The sequence below is a fragment of the Struthio camelus genome, chromosome 3, assembly GCF_040807025.1.
Source record: "Struthio camelus isolate bStrCam1 chromosome 3, bStrCam1.hap1, whole genome shotgun sequence".
Lineage (NCBI taxonomy): Eukaryota > Metazoa > Chordata > Aves > Struthioniformes > Struthionidae > Struthio > Struthio camelus.
In genome coordinates, this window is record NC_090944.1 from 47,249,392 (window position 1) to 47,267,955 (window position 18,564).

At 38.0% G+C, this 18,564-nt stretch overlaps 1 protein-coding gene across 1 annotated transcript in view; it reads right to left on the minus strand.

Moving 5' to 3' along the window:
• The window catches only part of ME1 (malic enzyme 1), a 196,668-nt gene that overhangs the window by 100,349 nt on the left and 77,755 nt on the right, over positions 1-18,564 (minus strand). The window contains exons 4-5 of the mRNA XM_068937655.1: positions 10,928-11,003; positions 8,329-8,490 (exon numbers count right to left, since the gene is read on the minus strand). Coding sequence (XP_068793756.1) covers positions 8,329-8,490; positions 10,928-11,003 — 238 coding nt within the window. The remainder of the gene's footprint in view (positions 1-8,328; positions 8,491-10,927; positions 11,004-18,564) is intronic.

The following is an 18,564-nucleotide window of genomic DNA, read 5'->3' on the forward strand; positions in this document are numbered from 1 at the left end:
TAACAAGCTATAATAAGCTCACAAAGGACAACACTAAAATTTTAATACACCTGAAGAAAATACAAAGAAGATGACATGTAAAAAAGCCTGAAGAAGATCTGAGGGCTATTAGCATTTGCCAATGATGCGCTTTGAATGTGCAAATAGGTGAAACACTAACATCTACCCAAATCTATACTATAATTTAACTAAAAATGCCACTCTACTGAATATTTATATATAATACATACACATGCTGTCAGTTTACATTAATGACCTTTCCGGTATTTGTACTACAAGGCTGCACGATTAACTGTGTCCTTCACTGAATATGCCACTTAAAAGATTATTAACAAGCATCTGGGGCATTTCTGACAGCAACTGATGTCTTAAGTTAGAGAATGCATGCTTCATGATAAATAGTAAATATTATTGGTACTAATTTAAATTCCTTTAAAAATAGCTATATCTCTAATAACATATATAAAGACTTTTGTAATCTATGCTCTAGTTCTGATAATATATTAAAATGTTGATCAATATTTCCTCCCAAGAGTACATAAGCCTTGTCAAGCTATTGATTTGGATATACACCATTAATAACAAACATAAATCTTTCCTTCTTGATTTATTTCAAGTTTTATTTAAAGAAGGCGTATTTAAAATAATTGCTTGTCTGTGGATTCAGAAAGATTTCATTTACTCTTCCTCATCTGTTTTATTACTCTCAGTGTGCTTTACTGACGATTCAGCCTGGCTAGATTACAAGTCTCAGTAGTTGAGACTGAAGAGACTAACATAAAATAATATTTTCAGACAAAAAAAAAGCAAGCTATAACTTAGTTAAAAGACTCTATATGTAATATAATATAACAAACCAGCAGAAAATATATTGAGATGGTAAATTATACTTTTGTTCAAGTGTTCTTGTATACAAGAACTTGCATACAAGTGTTCTTGACTCTTCCGAGTTAAAAAATTTAGCTAAAATAACTTCCAAAATTTTGACGTTGTGATTGTTTCTGAATGTATTACCAGATATATTGTAATTACACATTAAGGGAACATTAAAGAGCAAGGAAGGAAAAGCTCTTTAAAAAATTATGAAAAAGATCAGGTGTCCAACAGTTGTGATCAACTCAAGGAAACCATTCAAAGGTCCTTGCAGTCATGGGAGAACTGGTGCTGCTGTATGTACCATCCTTCCCTCACGTCTTTCTTTAGATTTGCAAGTGTGATATGGATGTTTGCAGTTTCAAGCATTCCTGTTCTACTAATAAAGCATGCTTAAGAGCGATGTGCAATGCCATCTTTATTTTATGTGGGATTATTTAAGTGGAATCTCCTGGAATACTCTGAAAAGACAATTATCCTGCACCGAAACAGATCAGGATCATACCTAGGCTCTGTATGTCTGTATGCTTTGTTCTGTTTCAAGTCTCCCATCACTATTGATCACAAAACCTTAACTGGGGTATTATTCTCCTCCATTACAATTGAAGTTAGAAGGACAAGTTCAGAACAACCAGCAGCATTGAATGTCCCTTTCTGTGTTTTGGGGGAATGCCAGATATGCCCATATCTTGCCTCTTCTCCCCTCCACTGACTATAAAATATAGACTTGAAAATGTTCCTCTTGCTCCTTATTTTTTCCTCCTCCTTTAGCCTTTAGGCAGCTAAATGCATTAATTATACTCTGTATCTTTTCCATAGTACCGAAACACTGCTGCTCATTTCAGAAAAGATGCATCTCTGAACACAGACTGTACTTGCCCATTCCCCACTTGAATACACACTCAGTGGATGTATCACTTCAAACACCTGAATAGATTGAAAAGGAGACTACCAATTCCTACAAATTAAAAAATATTTTCCGTTTGCCAAATTAAAAAATATTTTCCGTTTGCGCACAACGGGCTAGACAGAAGTATAATTCAGAAATGACTTTCCTTTTCAGTACTTCTGAACACTGAAAAGGGAAAAAAGAAAAAAGGAAGTGTCAAAATGACTCACGACCCTAGGAAAAGTCATCTCCTACCACAATATTTTCTAGCCCAACTGGAAGGGAGGAAAGGGGAGGAAAAAGGAATATTCATGTATTTTCTCATTTGTTAAAGTGATGGCAACGTACTACCAGGGAAGGATCTAGCAGCAAGATCCAAGGCAAAAAACAAAAAGACTCCACTTGTAAAAGAGCACTAAAATTGTGAAAGACAGGGCAAGAAAAACTAAAAAGGCCTGGAGGTTAGCCCAATTTTCTCATACCAGAACAGCATGGAAGGTTAGTAGCAGAACCATAAAAAATATAGAAGATGTACTCCATCAAAAGTTTAACAAATTTTAACATCAGAGACTCAGCACCATTGGCCCATAGCGTTACCTCAGAGCACCTTGCCTGGACTTTGTTTTTTGGACACTGTCTTATGGAAATGAGTCTATCTTAATGAACCAGGCTAATTTGATTGGTGACATTTTACCATTGCAAAATGAAAAGCTTAGATCAGACATAGTGACATCTGTATTTCAGAAGTACTCAAAAACACTAGGGAACACACTGGAGAGCATAAACTAGCAATGAGATTCCCACATATGCACCAGCTATAAAACCAGCTCCTTTTTCATATGGACAGGAGTAATTTCTATTTGTAGAACTCAGGAACTACTATTATTATTTTACAGTGAAACTACCACTAGTGCAAGCAACCACAATTCAGTGGCAAGGCAGAAGGAATATCGCCTTTCTAAATTCAGAGGCACTGCTAGCCATTCCATAATACATCTGCTAAACAAACAACGGTCTGAAAGTGCAACTGATTTACATATGAACGCCAATTGTGGCATACTTTTAGTTAGAAATCCCTACCGCTGTACACAATGTACATGATTTGTTTGGTTTGTTTACATGTTTTGTTTGATAAGTAAGTGAGATTAGAAATTGCAGTGCTTCCCTTTTTCTGCCCAAGTTTGTTTTGGTTGCAGCATGAATTATAAAAGTAGGTTTGTCTCTATGCTTTATCAACAGTTGCCATTTTCATATTCATAAGTATATTCTACTACAAGAATACGAGTCTTGAAAAGCTGGTACCATTTCTTACGACATTTGGCAGTAACTGGTAGAAATGCAGGAATTTACCTCTAGAACAAAGTTGAAGAATTCGGCTTGAATTTGCACCTTGGCTTCTCTGGGTTCAGCCTCCTGACACGGATGCCTGTCATTCCTCCAGAAGCCTGACATGCCAGCCCGGTAATACTCACTGACCTATTTAGGGCAGCTGGGAGAACTGCCACATTCCTGCATTTAAATATTTGTTAGCAAGTTCAGGGAAAAATATTCCAAGGCAAGCATGCAGGAAAGTGTTCAGAAGAGGAAGTAACAGCCCATAGTTTCCTAAAGTCCCTAAACTGTGGCAGATGAAGGAGCAGCAGTTGCTCTAATAGCTGCCTAGTATGTTTCTCTCTCACCCACACACAGTTTAACGTTTAAATTTGCAGTCTTATGACTAAAGGAACAGCTTCAGCTAGACATTTGCAAACTGTGAATTGACATTTGGGATTCATCCATACATTAACGGCGTATATATGTGACCAGCCAGCTCTTTATTTAGCTGCATCTATCTGCTGCAAGAGAAAGTCTACGTGTCCAGGTGCTTTGAAGCTAGCAAGGAAGCTACTTGAGTGGCTTCTACCACCTGCATCAACCTGAGTCCCCACTGCCCCAACCAGCAGAAAGCTGCCTCCAGGATGCCAAGATATCTTATGCTAAAAAATTGCTATGTAAAAAGTTCTTACAACACCAGATGTCTTGCCTCTTCTGTGTTGTGAGAAAGTGACCTCCTACTACTTAAAATACTTAATGCTTTCTACCTAAACTGAAGTGTATGGTGAATGGTCACAATAAATCTTTGAAAAGCTTCCACGACCGGCTATTGCCTGAAATTACAAATGCAACCAGACCAGTGAGCTCAGGATTGTAGTGAGCGCATAAGTTTTATAGCATTTTTTATGCAAGACACTCACAAAAAAAGAAAAAAGCTTTTTGATTTCTCAGCTAAGCATGAGAAGATTTAGATTAATTTTAGATTGTGTGTTAAATTAAGATTTTATAATCCAAAGAAACTCTTTCACCACTGATTTGACTTCTACATAACAGAAGCTGTCAGTCTTCCCAGAATTCATTCTGGCTGAGTAATTATTCTTTGGCTGAGTAATTATGTTCAACCTAACCATGCTTCATCTACAGCCCAGGGACACTAATAATATTGCCTCCAAGTCAATAAAGGTATTAAACATGGCAGAGCTGAAAAAAATTTGAAATACCATAACACTGCAACTATTTTATTATTCCTCATAGAGATACATATTTTGGATAGTGTTATTACTATTTAACACAAGCCCAGTTCATCTTTTCATGGGTCCAGTTTCTTAAAATGAATAGTATGAATTCAGATGTGCTACTAAAGCTAAAAATAAGTCAGCCAAAATTTGTAAACTCCTTTTAACATTTAATTCATTTAAATCTGTTTTTAATAAGCCCATGCTAAACAGTAATAGTTATTTTACCCTCAGTTCTTGATTAGCCAAACCTTTTGACAACCAGCCATTCCAATACTTTACCCAAGCTTTATGTCAGGCAACCACAACCAGGAATTATTTTAAATAAAAAAAAAATATATATATTATAATAAGATTTTATTAATTAAATATTCATTTTAAAATTTACAGTACTGAGTACATGTGTTTCAGGTAGGTCTACATTAATTAATTACATTAAACTAATCAATAATTGTTTGCACCTTGGCAGCCATTCTTTTTTCTTCTGCAATCTCTTTCTTTAGCCATTGCAAGGAGATTAACATATAGCTCTCTAATGGCACATGAACCTCCAGAATCCAGAACTCGTGTCACCTCAGCATTTCCAACAACAATTTTGTCTCATTACTGAGAATGGCCCGTGAGTACACTTTGTTTGGACTGAAATCCCACTAGAGAGGAAGCCCTGTCCCTAGACCCAACAAATACATGGCTGCAGGGTGAGCCCCAGTTTTTACTGAGATTTTCCTCATCTGAAATACTCCATATAATTACCTAGTAATTCTCCATACAATGTTTTAAATGCTTTGGATAAAAATGCCCTAGCAGTTAAGATTACTTGCCTACAACTTGTCTATGACTTACAAAACAGGCTATTATTTTTGGAAGCGGTCAGCACCACTCCTTTTGGACACACAGTCATTCCTACCTCAGTTATATTGAGTAATTTACTAGTTCAGTCATGCAAGTCTTTCCACTAGGTCAATCTTTACTCCTAAGTAAGCAATTTCCATTTCTCTTGCTTATTATCTAGACAGTTGTATAAAAATGCTTTATTTGCTTCTCTACTCATTCCTCGGCTTTATGAGCAAGACCACAACTAAAAACACCTTTGCTAAAACTTAACAGTAACGAAGCATTTAATAATTGCCAGGAATTGTGTGAGTAGCTGCTCAGAGTTGTTGTTTCAGGTCCTGAACATAACAAAACAATACAGGATGAGAATTTGTGAAGTTTTGCCTGCAATTTGCTTTACAGTGAGATTTAATCATTCTGGAGAATTTGCAGGTTGTGCGCAACAGCATTACAGCTGCCAAAACACATATTTTAAAACTGCTTCTAAAGCAGTCATTGAGGCCCCCACAGAAAGGGAAAAGGAACTAATCTAAATGGAAAACATCTGCACATTTCAAAAAACATGTTTAGCAAAATTATTATTTGTATGTGCTCAAGTTATGAGAATGATTTCTATTGTGTCTTAATACGGAAAATCTTGGCCTGAATAAGAAAATATAGCATAAAAATACAGTCATTTGTCAAAAAGGTTTAGATTTTCGGATAAGGAATTGCAGTGCAATTCTGCAGCAGCGTGACCTAATAAAACCAGCTTTGCCAGCAAAAAAAGCGACCAGTTTTTGGCCGTTCCAGTTCCCTGAAGTGGCTCACCACCTGGTCGCACAAACAGCAGCGTGAGGGCAGCAGCAGGAACGTGCTGCTGGGGAGGAGGAAGGGTGGGAGAAGGGACAAGAAAAGGGAACTGGTGCCCCGGTTTCCCTGACTTGGACTGACTGCAGCTGCCAGGGAACTACTCCCAAGCTCCACATAAACACAGAATATTATCAGACCCGCAGCAGTCTCTCCAGTCAAGTGGTACAGCCATAGAGCCCAACCCATTAAGAACGCAATTCAGAGGTCTCATTCCCAATTACAGCTCTCCTATGGCAAACACTTAAACGTAGGAGGACCCAGTCCCCACTGGAAAAAGCAAATGAAGCATCTACTTGTTTGAGTGCAGTTCAACACGACCCTAAAAGTCCAGCTGTGCCGTCTCTAGAGCAGACCACAACCCAGTTGTGATTCAGAGCCTTGATTTCTCACATGCTCTTGATTTCCCCTCACCCCTGTAAAAACCTAGAAGAACATAAATGGCTCCGATCCTTCTACTGTGATAGTTTCTTGGGTCTGCTATAACCTTAGAAAAACAAACAAGCCAATAAAAAACCTCTTTACCCAGCCTCCTACTTGTTCAAGCTTCGTTTAAGCTCTCTTGCACCAGTAAATTTACCCGGGGCTTTTAGGCTGTTGGGCTGTATGTGCACATCTGAGCTCGACACACACCTGGCCAGGAACGAAAAGCAGGCCAACAGAAGCAGTTCTTTCCTAAACTGCTAACCACAATATTGGCTGGGCACTAAAGCACACTGAGCCACTAATAGCACTAATAGCACTGCACGAGTAAACTGAAGTTGTTCATATCACGGTTCTAAAATAAGCAGCCACACCAAAAAGTGAAACAACAAAAGGCATTCGAATTATAAGAAGGTGAATGTCTAAGAGCGTCAACAACTCCAGGCTCGCAGGATTTTCTATGCATCTTGCCAATAGTTTAGATTTGCCACCCTGTCAGATACATTAAACTCACTGTTTACTCACAAGAGCAGCGACATAAAAAGTTGAGATACTAGTATATGGATTTTTTTTTTTTTTGGTGTGTGTATTTCTATACATTTGGTATATTTAAAGAAAACAATACGCTGTGAAAAATAAAATTGATAATGAAACTAGGGCATAAAAGCAAAAATCAAAGAATACCATATGAGAAGTACCTGGTGCAATTAACTGCGTAGAAACATTCAGCAACAGATGAAGTGGCCCAGCTGCACAGACGAGGAATAAAAACATTCTAGAGCCGCTGACGCTTGTGTGTGACCTGGGAGTGCTCTGCGCTGCAGTGTTCAGCTACGTCTCACAAGTAAGCCTGTCCACTTTCAGAAGGGGATTTCGGGAGGACAGAGAGAGAGGGTGGCAGACTATTTCTCAGTTTATTAATACTTTCATGATGCACTGTGTAGATTACCCCACTGGGCCAGGGGTGGAAATGCACACTCCCAGCCCAATAATCTAGAAGTCCCAGCTAAATTTACTGGTACAGAAGTGCTTCACTTTTTAAGCTTTGGTTTTTTTATTATTATTTAGCTCTGATACATTTATCTGGTATCACACACAAATTTTAACGCTTGTACCATTTTTAGTCAGCATTCGTTTACTTGTATTAAATCATGATAATATTACTCGTGATATTTTGTTTGTGGGTAACATCACTTAGTCTCACTAATTCAATTTTTCTTTCAGCAAAAAAAAGAAGAAGAATAGGGGCCAAACCATTCTCAACCAGTAATCCCGTGAGCCCTGGAAATAAAAAAGCCATTTTTCATTGGCTAGCTCTTTTTAAATTTTCTCTGTTTCACACAAATGGGAAGCCAAGTCATACAGGGTAAGGTCTACTTACTTGAAGCACTAGGAATTCATTTGGGGAAAATTCATAGCACGACAGTGCTTTCTACAGCTGAAGTCAATACACAGCTGAAGTACATAGATGTGCATTCCCAGCATAGATCAGGCTACAGCTTCAAACTGTTCCTCAAAAATGAGACACAGAAATCACATCTGAAATCACTGCAGAAGAATTCTACAGCAGAAGTAGAAAAGGAATGCTGCCTTGAATTATGCTTTTAACTATAATGTCCCCCTTCCTCCTGAAATCCATTACCACCTTCTACTATTTAAAATGTATGCAGCATATTTTCCACAGACAACAGTTTCCTTAACTATCTGAGCCTTCCAAAGCATGTCTACATCGTGCATTAGGATGAGAATGTCTACACTGTATATTAGGGTAAGGCTTTGAAAAAGACTTAGTTATCTCCACATTATCAAAGACAGTATCATAACAAAGAAAAGCAAATTTTAACAATTTCACTTTTATAGACAGTTTTCTTAAAACAGCTAATATTCTCTACACCTCAAGAAAGTACTTACCTCATTATCCGTTCCCACATCCAACATCACTGGTAGACACTCATGAGGTTTTACTCCCCCGCATGCTGTATAAAGTGCCAGTTTACCAACTGGGATGCCCATTCCATAACAGCCAAGGTCTCCAAGACCCAGAATACGTTCTCCATCTGTCACCACGATAGCCTGGAGAAAGAAATACAAGCACCATAAAAATCACTTCTTTGCTAGGATGATACTTATATGTACTATGCATTTTATCTTCTTACCATCCTTCTTTATTTTAATTTAATTTTAAAAATTTTAATTTAATTTTAAAATTGTAAGAGGTACAAATTAATTGATAATAGAAAAAAGGCCCTGAGTTGCTTTATCATATTTTACTGTGTTTTTGTTTCTCTGTTGTAGACTCTTGCTTCACTGCTAATGGGAACCCCATGTAAAACTTTTAAGAATACACAAGAGAGGTAGTTAGTATTACATTACAAGAAAACTGGCACTGTTCCCTCTTACATTTGCTGTCAACAGCGTCAAAACAGAATAGGAAGGGAAAGGCAAGCTGCCTACTTTCTGCCTAACAAAGAAGAACCCTGGGCTCCTGGGTTTTGTCCTAACTGTTTTCAACAGAACCAGAGGCCCCTATTACTGCTGCCCTTTGACAGGGCGGTCTGCAGCCACTTGGTTCTTGCCCTTCTAAAACACGTACTTCTTCCTTTGAGCAAATAACGTACTTCACTAGATAAGGATTCCATCACATTTATACATATGAGGAAGTATATGTTTTCCTTGACAGAAATGTAAGAACGCAGTAAAACCCACAAAACTGCACTAAAAAAGATTTTTCTAAGTAATGGGCAGAAAAAGCCACTGCCCTAGCTTGGGCCAAATTGTCAAACCCTTGTTTTAACGTTTCCACTACCAGCAAAGCATGTAGTACTACTAAAACGTTCTTGTAGTACGAGCATGAAGTACATCTGCTCTAGTAAAGCAAAGACCTGGACAACACGCAGGGAGCAGGTGAAACGCCTGCATTCCTTAATAACAAGTTGCCAAATTCCATGAAAAGGTCTCCTCAGACTGAAATATTGTACGACATGCTTGAAATGCAATAAAGATGACATATGGTCCGAATCTGAAAATTAACCCCATAGCCTAGGAGAAGCTGTTAAAAAAATTCACAACGGCTACTGCCAACAACTACTTTTATTGTACACAGAACGCACTTTTTCTTTTCTGACTCGGTGGAACTGTTGAGGGACAGTTAAGTCTTTATATAGTTCAAAGTTCCATGTGCTTTCTGATTAGATATGGATTTTTTTTAAAAAAGAACTGCCATATGCCCAATTTCTAAATCCCAATTAATTCTAAACTTCGAAATCCTAATTAATTGAAATTGGCTAAAACAAAATCACATCCTGGAAGAAATAAAATTTCAGTAAAAGCTCTCGTTCTGATTTTGACCTGCAGACTTCAAACTGTTTTCATGAAGATAGGTCCGAAACTCGTAATTCTTACACAGCATCGGTACACTTCTATCACTAATACCGTACTCTGCGTGTATGTGGTGCCAAACGACCCCAGCTATTACTCGCTGAAGCCGCTGTGGCGTCTAAGATACTAGTCTTGCGCTTAACTGCACACAGCCCAGTACCGCTCTGCACCACCTGACCACAGCGTGCCTCCGCCGGCACGCTCCTCTGTCTTCACCCAGTGCCAGAACGACACTGCCAGCTATATTGTATGGGCCTTTCCACTTCAGCAGTGGAAGGGAAAAAGAAAGGGGGATGTTGCGCTCTCGATCTCCTTTCCTTTCTCCTTTGGCCCTTCCTGTTCTCCTCCACAGCTCAATGCCCGAGGAGAAGAGAGGCCCTGCATTAAGGGGGCGCGCGGGCCCCGGGAAGGCAGTGGGTCGTGCTGAGCAGAGCCCCCCTGCGGGCTGCCGGCACCAGGCTGTGCTGCCGCCTTCCCGCCGGTGCCAGCCCCCAGCAGCCCTCCAGCCTCCCGTTAAGTTCTGTCCAACGTGACATTACCGTCTCTTGACAGGCTGGAGAGTAATGCAGACAAGAAGATAAACACACAGAACAGGAAAAGAAAATCCTTATTTACAGCAATGACTATTTCCCAAACGCAACTGCTTGTCCAGATTATGTTAGTCAGCAACCCGGCATTTAACTTTGAGGCTCAGTGTGGGAAGCATCTGACAATACAATAATTTCTTTGTCGTAGTCTGTGACAAGCAGCTTTAGTTGCAAATGTAATATTTTGTGAGAGAGCTCATTAGGCAAAGTATCTGGAGAACTATTAATCCAAATGGCAAGAAAAATAATCATTTTTTTTTAGAACACATAATGTTCAAAGTAGTTGGCCAGTTAATCAGTAACACAGTAAAGGATGCCTATAGCAAAACAAATAAAGGTTTAAAAGCCTCGAATTGTAGCTACATCAAAACTGTTTCTATGAAAAAATAAGCTAAGAAATCACTGAAATCCAATTAATAATATGTCATCTAATCAGCATAATATATTTGGTAAAAAAAAAGAAAAAAAAAGCGCTCATCAAAAGGTCTCAATCGAATCAATCCAAACCAGTGTTAGCTTCGTCACGCAAATTAAACTGAACTTACCTTGACGACACTTTCTGGCCAGGATTTCAGTATTGTAGTGATGTGTCCTCGGTCATGGATAGTGATAAAAAGTCCCCTGCCAAAAAAAAAAAAAAAAAAGAAGCTTTTCATATAAACAATTATATTTCATTATAACATTCTATTTTGTATAAACAATTAAATATTTCAGTATAAATTATTTAAATAATAAATTCACTCTACATAAACATTTCCAAAATACATAGATTCAATTCAATAAGTGCTCAATTTGTAAGAATGAGCAAATTAAAGATCTGCATTTCATAGAAATAAGAGAAAATGTAACTCGGTAAAGCTTCGTTGAGCAATAAGAACCTGCAAGAGTCCTTTCTGAAAATACCTCAGTTCAGTTTTAAAGCTGAGCCCTTGAAACTATAGGGCCAATGCATTAGAACTATCAAAGCACATTTAATTTTATTGAATGTATTGGTTAATTGTCCCAGACCACAAAACATGTATTATTCTTATAACAGTGATTAAAAACGTCTCTGCAGTCCTAAAATTTATACACAAAAGTAGGCCAGAGTTTTAATCTATGAATCAGAACGGAAATACCTTATGTATTATCATTACATAAAAAAATTCAAGAGCATTCAGTTATGTATTTAGAAAACAGTTTGTCTATTTAATTAGACTCCCCTTTTGACACATAGAAAAGTGGGAAATTATCTTGCCTATAAAAAAATCCCTTTGGTTTCAAAATGTATAGCATATCATACAGTGCTGAGCGTACTGAATTTTTGCTTAGAAGGGTGTTTGTAAATTGGCCCACTAATACATAGAGTTTAAAGCAAAACAACACAAAAAATTTGATTCTCATTTCATTTTTATTTACAGAAACAAAATTAATGTAATAGCCCATTCATTAGCCTTTTATTCTTCATTTATTATACTTGATACACGCAGATATATACCCTGGCCCACTTAGATTTAATTTACTTCTATATCTTATCTACATTTCTCATTTGAGAAAAAATTCTCTCACTAAAGTAATTGCTTTAAAAAACATAGACAAAGTGACACTTAAGAAGTGCATGCCAAAGATGACTTCTTTTAAATGAACTCTGCACTAGTAATTACAAGGAGTTGTCCTCTGGAATTTTTCTGAGCCACTTCATGCACCTATTTCTAGGTAAAAGTTTTAAAGTAAAAATTAGAGAAAAGCATAGTGAAATAACTTAAATCCAAGTCTCCTGCAATATCTCCAGTCATCCTGGAAGTGGGTGCAGGTCCATATGGGTCAACCCTAAAGAAAACTAATGACTCAAGGAAACGCTTGCCAGATATGACTGCAAGTATTCCAAGACAAGCAAAAATTTCCTGCAGCATTAAAAAGTGCATTAGTCAAGACATCAAAATGAGTCCAAAAATTATATCAGTTCATAAACATAAAACACATTTAATATGCAACTGTCTTCTTTCCCTCTTTGATATACAATATCAAAATATACCATTGAAATTGTTTATTCTTTTGGAAAAAAGACAAGAGTGGTCTCTTGTAATTAACCAGAATATGTCTTAGTCTTAAAGCTAGTGATTAAGAAACACAATCTCCAACCTGAAGCAGTTAACTAAAGCATGATAAAAATTGTCACATTCAAAAAGAAACATATATGCATACCATACAAAGGTTAAAAAAAAAAAAAAGCAGCTATTTGTGGTTAGGTACTTTTAACTGTTTAAATTTCGTTCTACGCCTTTTCTCCCAGAACTGGGAATCCTCTGTTGTACAGTCTGCCTCCCTTCGGCTGAGAAAGCCGCTTCCCTTCTTCATGCTCACAACGAATGCCCCAGCCTCGATGATTATGTCTCTCCGTTGTTTTTCACTACGCAATGCCATCAGTGAAGGATTGCCACCATCCCAGTGGCAAAATGCAGAGCCTGGGGGTGGGAGAGCTGATATTTACAGCATTTATCAGAAGTTCTGGTATTTACAGAGTGCAAGCTTTTCTAATTGCAACTTGGTTACCTAAAAAAGAAGGCCCTAACAACTGAAATACTGTAAATACGCAATGCAGAAAAAATGTAAATGCTTCCTTTCTGACATATGGTACAGTATATTATTTTATAAAATACGGCATAAACTATTTACATAAAACATAAATATAGCTTATCAAAAATGCCAGCCTCAGAGCTAGTCAAGAGACGAGCATGCTAAAGAAAATGAAAAGTTTAAGAGAAGAGCTATCGAGCGACATCGCCCTTGTCTTTCTCCCCGCCCTCCGATTGACACTGACCTAGTAGATTAGTGTTAAATGAAGCAAGATTTTGTATTGATTTTCTAAGGAGCCAGAGTCCAGCCCAGTGTGGTTAAGTGACCTCTTTCTTGCAAACTGGAGAGAAAGGTCTCCATGGAATAAATTCCACTGCACAAGAAAATAAATGCAGCGTGGCTGCTTAAGAAAGAATTTTGTTAGAACATTTGTAAGGATCTTTGAATAAGCATTCAGAGCTTATTTCAGAAATCTGTCTAAGCAGGATCACAATCAAATAACAATGAAAAATAGAGGTTAAAGTGTAAACAGAGTCATGTCTAAAGCATTTCATTCCCTTTCTTGCCCCCTCCCACCATTCTTTCTATACATTAGTAACACATTTCTGGAAACATTGTCCTGACTGACAAGATAGCCCTGGTTTCAAGGGCCCAATTTCCCAATCATTTATTCTTTTATCTGGATCTGTTTTCCTCATCTTTCCCTTCTTTAGTTAAAACACCTTTCTCCTTAACAGTCTCCTTTGCAAGAAGCAACATTGTCATCTGACCTTGAGGAATATCAGGTTTACAATGGTGTAAGCCACAAGAATATTCAACCTAAACTGCCAAAATTGAAACTGCTGACAACTCTATCTGCAGGCAGTCACTTAAACGTAGTACTGTGTATTTTTCTCATCCATGAGATCATGCTATGTCCAGAAAAAGCACCAGCTGCCCATAGTTGAAGTTTGTTATAAATGAGATAGTCTGACACAAACTGATAAAGTACCCAAGTGTTTTCAAGCTCTGGTCCCCCAAAAAGGTTTGCCTGCAAATGACTAATATCGTGGGATACGTTTAACAGCATAAAGCTCCAGCTCCACAATCTCCTTAAAAACAATATTAAATAATTTTTAAAAGGACATTAGTCCTACTTAGTCACATTAAAAGAAATCATCTCAAGAACAAAAATTGCCCTAAACAAGTAGTCAAAACCCATGTGTTCATTTAAAACAGCTAAATACAATTGCATTTAATGAAATGTCGTCATGATAAGATTTTTATCTCCATTAGGACCACCACGGTGAAGAAGGTATGAGTTCAAGTGTCAGACCTTAGAACGTCACGAGTTTGGTATGCTTTATTTGCATTCAGGTTTAGGGAGACCTCTCCCCCATCCAGCCATCTGACAGTGTTATTTTCTCACAGCACTTATTTACACAGCAAACATAATTGCTACAAATTGTACGTTTTACACTCAAACTTCACAAGTGAAAATTAGAAGATGGGTGCTGCAGATCTTTGCTCACAGTCACTGTGTGAGTTCACTGTGTGAATTCAAAGCGCTCGCACTCCCAGTTCACTCTTACTCTTCCTGCAAAAGCTTGGTGAGCCCAATGTTGAAAGGCTGGAGTCCCACGAAGGCCACTCTGAGGAAGCTTCTTTGTATAATTTCATCTGCATTCACAGTCGCATCACTAATGTGATCAATCTCTATCCTTTATGCCCCTTTGATCAAGGAGCTTGACTGGCTCGGGACTTAACCTAGTGAAGAATCAGTACCTGGTACTATTTAACACAGAGCACAAGTCCACACTATAAAATTGCTGGCAAAATAGAAATAGCATTTTGCAGCATTTTGTGCTATGTAGTGAGCCTCTTAGTCAAAGACATTATAGTTATTTTTTGGCTCTGGGATAACACAGCCATGAGAAGCATCAAGAAAGCAGTATGGCATCAGTTCCAAGGCATAAAACATTCTAGGCTTGAAGTTATACAATTTATATTGGATCAATATATTAAGCTCTATGCATTTCAGGCAGAATTATCTGCATGAGCATAGCGTTAGTAATAATGGTGTTAGTGGTGTACAGCACCCAGGATTGAGAGCGTGTTCTGTCATGAACCATACAGACTCAGAACAAGAGACAGCCCATGTGATACAGATACGTGGTTTGACACAGTAAATCAGAATGGGACTGCTACAGTAGACAAACAAGTCATATGTTTCAGCTGGTGGATAAAGATGCAAAATTCAGGAAAAAAAAAAGTGTTCAGATTAGCTTTTATAAAAAAGCTGAGGAAAAGTACTTTCTGCTTGTTTTTCAGCATGAGCATGTTCCTGTGGTTTGGATATCTAATCAGAAAAGAATCTTGTGGGGAGGAGGAACGAGCTCTCCCGTACACATTTTAAGGAAAGCCTAGCTTTGCAAACTCATCATAAAAAGTATGCATAGGTTTTACAACACACTGTGCTCCCTTCTGTTTGAATTGATCCTGTGATATCTCTGGTACAGATACTCTCTTCTCTTGCAGGGCAACAGATCTAGACTGCTGAGGCTTAAAAGGCCAGTCAACAAAACAGTGAGCAAAAACTGACTCGAAGCTTGCAATAGCAGATTAGTCTTCAAGTTAAACTGCTGACTTAGAACCTGGCGCGATGTAGATATACAAGGAACATGTTTGAGCAGGTACGCACACACACCTTCATTCATTTCAGGCCCCAATTAGACACCAGTTCAGGACTTGTTTTTGACTGCCCAGGCAAAGGGAGCTGCTGTACCCATGTCCATTTCAAATAGCCAGAGGATACATGAAACTACAAGTCAGAAATAATGATGTGAAGAAGCACCTTTCTTCTTGCCATAACACCAGTAAAATCAGAGCTCTGTACGAGCAGGAGCCATGCCATGGCATCAGGTGGATCTAAGAGGGAGGGGATCTATTTTGGGCCACCGAGTTCAGGACACCGAAGAAGATTTTGCTAGTTATGTGGAAGCTGTTCTATATCACACAATTTGGCTCTGTTTCATTAGAACAAACTAAACAGAATTAAACGGAGTATTTGTTTATCATGCTTAGAGGAAATAATGTTTCACTGGCAACTTATTTGCCTATTTTCTATTAAAACATAGTAGAAAAATGTGTCACAGAAACAGAATAATCCTTTTTTTCCTCCTCTGAGAATAACAGGAGGTTCTTTAACACGTCTCAGAAAATGCCAAGCATTTTTCAGTGAAAAAAGTTCAAACTTTTCTCACAACCCCACATTTACAAAATCAGTATTTGAATAATGAACTGTATATAGAATTATAATAGAGGTGACTTAACTTCCCCATACAGCCTAAAACAACAAGCTTAAAAATAATAATAATAAAAGAATCTCAGGCGGCTGCTTCAGTTATTTCTGTTTCCAAGAAGGACGCAAGCTACTTCCCTAGTTCCTCTGTTGAAATTCACTCACATTTGTGTCAAAATGGAGCAATATAATATAAACATTGTACTAGAAACTAGGAGTACCTATATCCCCACAAAAGAATGATGTGCACTTTTGTCACTAAGAAATAATAACCTTTCTGATCAATAGGCCTTCTGTCATCATATAAAATTTACCCAAATTTTGAATTACATCTTACCACATTAGGTTCCTTTTTTTAAGTGACGCTCATTCCACATAGGTTACTAGACTTGTGAGGCCTAACACATCCAAAGGGCTGATTTAAGGAATGAGGCTGTTTACAGATTTTTTCTTAACCTCTGCGCAAAGGTGAATTTCACTACTTTGTACTGCACGGGTATTTCTTTCAATAAATAAAATACTTGATGCTGAAGTTACAACCACTACTGACTCTCATCCTAAATTCAGCAATATGAAAGACACCTGGGCTGGAAGAGTTTCTAAACATCACATACTCCAACCATATTTAAACACAGAGGTTTGTAGGGAGCAAAACAAGCACTAAAATCAAAAGACAACATCAAAAAATGGGAACAGCAGCATCAAGAGAACAATACCTATCGCTACTACCTTTTAAAATTTGGAGTTGTTTATAAATAAGATATATTTCGTAAAAGAGGTATGTAGTAGCAGTATATGAAAGATAATGGAATATAAGATATTAATAACCTGGGAAATATGTAACAGTTTATAACTATTATGTTATTTCATGCTTGGGATACGGTTTCCTAAATGACCCATTATATATAGTTATTTTGAGAAGAAACTAGCTTCAAGTACTCTGGAAGACTGCCAACTCCAGGTAGTTAATGTTAAAAGATGCATCACTAAATTTTCATAGTGACTCAAAAGCCGCTTTTGGCATAGGAGTATAAGGAGAGAATTAAAATAGAAAAAAATATAGTACATATAGCTGGTTATAATCACGGCAGAAGAAGCGATATGGTGGGTCTGAATGTTCGGTCTTCAGATATAGGAGCAAATCAGCATTTATTCTTATTTTATGACTCTGTTTTGAAAACACTGTTTCCTGATGCTATTTATCCACTGACGGTAGCTTGTGCAGCACGCCTGCAAGTGCCTCAGTCTGTCAAAGCTACCTATGAATCCCCTGTTAGTAGCTGGACTGTTTTAGCAGTTACTGCAGTTAAAAGTAACACCTACATAGCACAGACTATAGTTCAAAGCACCTACCCAAGGTCACAGTCTACAGTGCAGCCTTGAAGAGCAGCAAAGTGATGAAAGTAACCTGAAAGACTGCAGCTGTCAGTCAGTCATTTGAAAATATGAGCTCAAGTGAATAAGGGGGCTCAGAAAAGAAAGTATCATGTTTGAGGGAGTAAAAGGCACAAAACTGTAGAGATGCAATGATTTAGATATCGTGAGATTTTAAAGCAGAGACGTAACAACATTATTTTAATAATAATAATAATAATAATAATAATAATAATAATAATGGCAACTAGGGTAGAAAGCTACTTGAGATTATCACTTTTTTTGGTGCAAGCCTCAGCAAGCGTTAGCTGCTGAGCATCTGAGGACAAAAGTAAACACAATATCCATGCTATGCTCAGGCCTTCCCAAGAGTTCCTACGGCTCGGCCTTGTCTCTTCGATGATGGACACCGCGTGCTTCAGAAAAGCCCGGAGCAGGCAAGACTGTAGTTAGAAGAGCTGGACCAAGCAGCCCAACTGGAAAGTTGGGTTACGCGAACTTTCTAGTGGACTCCCTTTGCCCACCAGCCATGCTGTCATTCACTTCATGTTTCCTTTTCAGCAATTGTAGTTGGAAAAATGTCCCAACCCAGTTGGATTGAAATTTGGGAATGCATCAGAAAGACATGCATTTTCAAATACATCTAGGGCTGACAAGAGGCCTGACTTCAGGTCACAGCTCAGCCCCTCTTTGACCTCAGCAGAGAATAGGGAGGTGGAGAACCACCAGCTGCTGCTCAATCATTCAGTATTGCCACCACAGCAAACCCTAACAGCCCCACTCCCTCTCGAGGCAGGGAAGAGATCACGTAGACCATTGCTCCACCGACCCTTCACTGTCTGAAATGGGCTCCAGAGCTTGCTTACAGCATATATTTCACATATGTAAAATACATAATACATGTAATTACAATTTTATACATATATAAAATACATAAATAGAAAGCAAATAAGAAAATGAAAAGAAAAAAAG